Source organism: Phoenix dactylifera, chromosome 8 (assembly GCF_051530095.1).
Source record: "Phoenix dactylifera cultivar Ajwa chromosome 8, Ajwa_hap1_PhDact_Kaust_v1.1, whole genome shotgun sequence".
In the NCBI taxonomy this organism is placed as follows: domain Eukaryota; kingdom Viridiplantae; phylum Streptophyta; class Magnoliopsida; order Arecales; family Arecaceae; genus Phoenix; species Phoenix dactylifera.
Genome location: NC_143197.1, coordinates 24,971,649 through 24,977,136, shown reverse-complemented (window position 1 = coordinate 24,977,136; position 5,488 = coordinate 24,971,649). Strand labels below are relative to the sequence as shown.

Sequence of the window (5,488 nt, the reverse complement as noted above, 5' to 3'; positions counted from 1 at the left end):
AGCCCAAACACCACACCCACTCCCCCAAGTCCCATCTATTTTCACTTAGTAGCACATTAATTATCTATTAGAACATGGAAGGGCTCACCTAACTCACCATTACCATGAACCAGAGCTTCCCACAATCACCATTTTCAGAAAGAAGACCCTGTGCTTTTCGGAAGAAGTTGGCGTCTAGTCGGAGATTTTTGTCGGCCGTGTGCCGCTCGATGCCAGAGGTAATTGGAATGATGAGTAGACCGACGGGTCTTGCCTCCATGCTCCTTGATTGCACACAAGCCTTAGTGTGATGTCAATGGACAAATGCCTGTGCCTACATTGATGCATGGAAAAGGGTGAGGAAGTGCTGATTGCTTCAAGTGTTGATGTCAAGAGATCTTAGTAGGAGGTTGGAAACCTTCCTTGATGAGGTGACAAAGACTTTGATAAGAGGCCTAAGATAGGAAAGCAGCTGGAGACCAAGTAGGTTGGATAAGGCTTCTCTTATCACCATCAATGGGCATGGTGATTGAGGTTATATAACCATTCATTCAGCCATCAATTTGTTGCTCTCATGTTGATTCTGGTTCTGGTCTGCCATGTCACAGTGCTTGACTAATTGGTTACATGACTAAATTTAGGACCAACCTATATGCCAAGCTAAAGACATGCTAGGTCCACCTTTGTCTTGCTAGGTATGGGTTGGATCTGACTTGGAGGTAGCCAAACTCTATTATTTCAGGGAACAGACCATATTTATGGGCCAGATTTCAGGTTTGGGTCTTGTCTGTTGGTTCCACCCAACCTACTTGAACACTAGAGTTGGTAGTTTTGGTTGGTTCTTCAGCCTTTCAACCATATTTATGGGCCAGATTCCAGGTTTGGGTCAAGTCTGTTGGTTCCACCCAACCCACTTGAACACTAGACTTGGTCCTGGTATTGGTTGGCTTTTCAGCCTTTCAACCTTCAACCAGTTGATAGGCCTGCGATCATTTGGTCTTGTAAAGAATGGAGGCATACAAAGAGCTCAGTATAGGCAGTTGATGGCATCCAAAAGTAAGGAGCAGGAGTGGCCAAGTGTTTGGAACCACAAAATGTATATGGCTCCTGTATTCTCTCTAACAGTACCTATCCTACTAGCAGGGGCGGCCCAATACATTTGGGGGCCTTAGGCGAACTCATTAGAAAGGGCCTTTTTTATTATTATTTAAATAATAAATTTTTTTAATAAGTATAAAAATATTTTAAAATTTTTATTTAAAAATAATTCGTCTAGCTTTTTGAGAAGCAAAATTACTAATTAAACTTTTATACTCAAGATCCATTAAAATACTATCTATTGCTAATTCTTGAGTTGAATTTGATGTAGTGTTATGTTTGTTTGTAACAACAAATCTATCTAGAGCTCCTTTTTGAGATTGAATGAGTTTATCGATTTTTCTTTTTTTTTTTGAGTTTTTCATACCCACAATCATATTTTCTATTAGACATTTTAATCTATAAATAATATTATCAAACTAAGCAATTAAAAAAACACCACAAACAAATCAAAATATAAAAAAGTTAAAAATGATAAAACTTATTTGTGTTAAGAAAAACAAACTCGGGTCCCGACAAGTAGTGCCGAACTTAATTGTGTCGAGAAGAGGTGGAATAGTGCCGAACTGGACGACGAGAAGAGACCGAATAGCGCCGAACTGCTGAAGTCACAACCAATCTACAATTGGACCAAAAAATAACTAATTCTAAATTAATTACTTGACTAAATAAAAATTAATTGGACCAAAAATTAATTAATAAACTAAGTAACTAACTCACCTGTCGGTCCTGCCTCACTGCCTGTGCCTGGGAATGGGATCAGTGGGAACTGGCGGCTACTAGACTAGTACTGAAATGAGGTCAGGTGGGCTTATGGACTCCTTGAGCTTCTCTAACTCGACTCAGCTTATGGTCCTTGCCTTTTTATATATCCTATAAAAGGAAGGGGACCCCTGGCATTTCATGGGTTGCACCAACCTGGTGCTATCAGCAAGGATTCCACTAATATGTCAGGCTTTGGTGTCCACAACTTTCATGGTTTCTCATCTTGGCCCTGTAATGGTTGTCAAAAGCCCTGTTTTGCAGCAGCTCTACTTATACTGGGTACAAAGAGAATGTTTTGACTCTTGAGTTGAAGCCAGACTCTACAAAATAAAATCGCTGTGAAGGCTTGTTAAAGGATAACGGCTCTTTAGAGTGAGAAACTCTGAGGAGAGAGAAAGGTCTACCAATCTAACGGATCTTTTCGCCGGTGGCCGGAGAGCTCCGCTGCGGCCTGCTGTTCGGCGGAGATCGAGGTGTGCTTGGTGTTTGTTTGCCCTTGTTTGCTGTGGTTGTTTCAGGAGTTCTTATGGCCCGGAAGAAGGGGAAGCAGCCGATGGTTGCGTCGACGGGCACGGTAGGGGAGCAGGCGTCGGGGTCGGCGACGGTGGAAGGCAAGGATCCGACGAAATTGCCCGCGGCGCCGAGGACGTGGGCGGAGGTTGCAGCTCAAAGAAAAGGTACGAATTCGGGGTGGAAAGGGGAGCGACCCGTTGGTCGGGTCCGGCCTGGACCGTGGGTGATTCACCGGCTGACGGAGACGGAGGTGGCTCGTTTGAGCCACCACTTCTCCTCGGTCTTCGAGCTCCCGGAGGAGCCCATCGAGGCGGCTCGCCGGGAGTGGGAAGGACTTGCGTTGGTTGGCTGGAGCCTCGGCCGGCGGGTGCCGGTCGAGTGGGTGGCCAAGGATGTGGCCGCCCGACTGAAAAAAACAGGGGAGGTGGTGGCGGTTTCCCTAGCCGAAGACCACTTTGCGCTGCGGTTCCGATCGCCGGAGGTTCGGGACCGCGCCCTGTCGGAGGGGCCCTGGGTGGTGGCGGGGCAACTCTTAGCTATGGAGCCGTGGACGCCGGATTTTCTACCTAGGAAAAATCCGGTAAACACGGTGGTGGTCTGGCTCCGGCTTCCCGGGCTCCCTCCAGAGTATTGGTCGACCTCGACCATTCTGGACATCGCTGCAAAGGCCGGGCGGCCGTTGGCAGTGGACGGTGTCACAGAGGGGCGCCGAGCCATGGGTTTTGCGCGCGTCAAGGTGGCGATTGATGCCTCTGATCCCCTCCTCCCAGGAATCCGGATACTCGGGAGGACGAAGGCCCTCTGGCAGCCGTTCGTCTTCGAGAGTATCTCGGATCTCTGCGTGCGGTGCGGGAGAATCGGTTACCTCGAGCTAGGGTGCCGGTTTGGGGCTCCGGCGCCGCCGGGAGGGAGCCAACCGGAGGAGGAGGTTCCCGGGCCGATCTATGGCCCGTGGTTGGTGACATCTCGTGCTCGGCCGCCGCGGGAGAAAGCACCGCCGCAGGAGAAAGCGCCGCCGCAGTCGGGGCAGGCGACGGAGGCCTCCAGTGGGGTGCCCCCCTCTCTGCCGTCCTCGCCGGTCGCTTCGCCCAGGCCTCCGGTGTCCCCGCTGGACCTAGAGGGTTGGCAGAAACCAACCAAAGTGGCCCGTCGCCACTCCCCGCCGGTGGTGGTGGGGGCCCTGGCTTCCGGTGGGCAGGAAGGGGGTTCTCGAGCTGCCTCGTTCGGCAACACGATCGCGTGGCGAGTTGACTCGGTAACGGAGGATCAGGCCAAGCCGAGCGCGGGTTTGGTGGGTCAGCACAAGAACCGGTCCAAGAAGCGGCCCAGAAATGCTGGGCCGCTACTGGATGTGGACCGCCTCTCTGGCCGGGGACGGGCGGGCCCCAAGGGCGATCGCGGGGCGCGCGTGATGCATACGGTGAACCGCGCGACAGGTTCCCAGGCCAGTCGCGCGGTGGTCAGCGCGTGGCCTAATTTGGCTGGGCCACGCGCGGAGGCCTCTGAGAAGGCCACAGTGGGCGGGGGCCTTCCACGGTTCATGGCCCACTTGGGCTCTACGGGGCCTGCCATTGGGCCTGCCAGTGGGCCTGAGCTGCTGGCCGAGCAGGTGGGGCCCAGTGGGTCTGGTTTCCAGTTTAGGGCCCAGGCCCTGGGGGTGGTTTCGCCATCTGAGATCCCTACTACTCTAGGCCCTCTAGAGGTGGATGTGGGACAGGGGGAGGGTGCCGTAAGCAGGCCCGATTTGGGCGACGCGACTATGGCTAGTGGACTCCCTGCCTGTGTAGACTGCCCTATGAGTGATCCTCTGGTGGGGCGGGTCGCGCCTGCACTCATGGAGCCTGGGGTAGATGACCCGAGTGGTTTTGAGGGGGCAGTTAGCAGATCCGCTGATCACTCGACGGTCGTTCAACGGGTGAAGGCGGCAGTGTTGCGAGTCGTGTCCGGAGCTAGTATGGATGAGGGTCAGCGAGACGATCCTTATCACGAGGAGGTGATGGACCCTGCGGCCCAGAGGGTGGATGCACCTGTGGCCGACCTCTCGGACTTTTCCCCATGAGGATTCTCACGTGGAATTGTAGAGGGGCGGCTAAGCCGGCCTTCATGTCATCCTTTAGGAGGTTGGTTCAGATCCATAGTCCAGAGATTTGCTTTCTCTATGAAACACGACTATCCGGTAGAGGGCTAGGTCGTGTATTACGGCGGTTTGAGGTTGACTGGGAGACATATGTAGTTGAATCCCAGGGGTTGTCTGGAGGTATTGTGGCTCTGTGGAAGCGGGGTGTGGCTACAGTTGATGTATTCCATAACTGCTCCCAACAGGTCCTGATGATTATCTCGGAACCTAATGTTGCACCATGGGTCTTGTGCGGTGTGTATGCTAGCACTGCCTATCGGACCAGGAGGGCTTTGTGGGATGAGCTCACCCACTTAATCGCTCAGGGTTTCCCGACAGCGATAGTGGGTGATTTTAATTGCATTTTGGAGGGGAGTGAGAAACGCGGAGGTAGGGCTTTCACCGACAGTATGGATAGGAGGGAGTTTCGGGATTTCCTCTCGCGTAACGGCCTAGTAGATCTAGGTTTCTCTGGCCCACAATTCACTTGGTGTAATAACCAGGCTGGTCGAGCCAGGGTGTGGGAGCGACTTGATAGGGCTATTGCTTCCACTGACTGGCTTACCAGATTTCCTTCCTACAGGGTTAGTCATCTACCCCGGATCGCTTCGGACCACTGTCCTTTATTGATTTCGACGGTATCAGGTTCTAGTCACCAAAGCCCCTTCCGCTTCGAGAAGGTTTGGCTGTCTCTCCCTCAATCCTGGGACATTGTCCGAGGAGCTTGGAGTCTGCCGGTTCGCGGTGATGCCATGCAGAGGGTTTCACGTAAATTGGAACTGACTAAGCGACGGCTTCGGCGTTAGAACCGTGAGGTAGTGGGCGATATCTTTAGGAAGTTAGAGGATGTGGAGGCCGCGATTGCCGACTATCAAAGAAGAGAAGATCAGGTGGGCGTGCTCCCCGAAGCCGATATGGTGAGCCTCCGGGGACTCCTCGCCACTCACCACTCGATCCTGCGTCAACATAAGATCTTCTGGAGACAAAAATCCAGAATTCAGTGGGTTAGAGAGGGTG

At 52.4% G+C, this 5,488-nt stretch overlaps 1 protein-coding gene across 1 annotated transcript; it reads left to right on the top strand.

Moving 5' to 3' along the window:
* The first annotated feature begins 4,410 nt into the window (after positions 1-4,410).
* LOC120110621 (uncharacterized) lies at positions 4,411-5,277 on the top strand. The gene has a single exon (XM_089924962.1). The coding sequence runs from the start codon at positions 4,411-4,413 to the stop codon at positions 5,275-5,277; it is 867 nt and encodes a 288-aa protein (XP_089781088.1).
* Positions 5,278-5,488: the final 211 nt, after the last annotated feature.

Coding starts and splice junctions, on each gene's coding strand:
- LOC120110621 (XM_089924962.1), top strand. CDS start 4,411: ATGAGGATTCTCACGTGGAATTGTAGAGGGGCGGCTAAGCCGGCCTTC.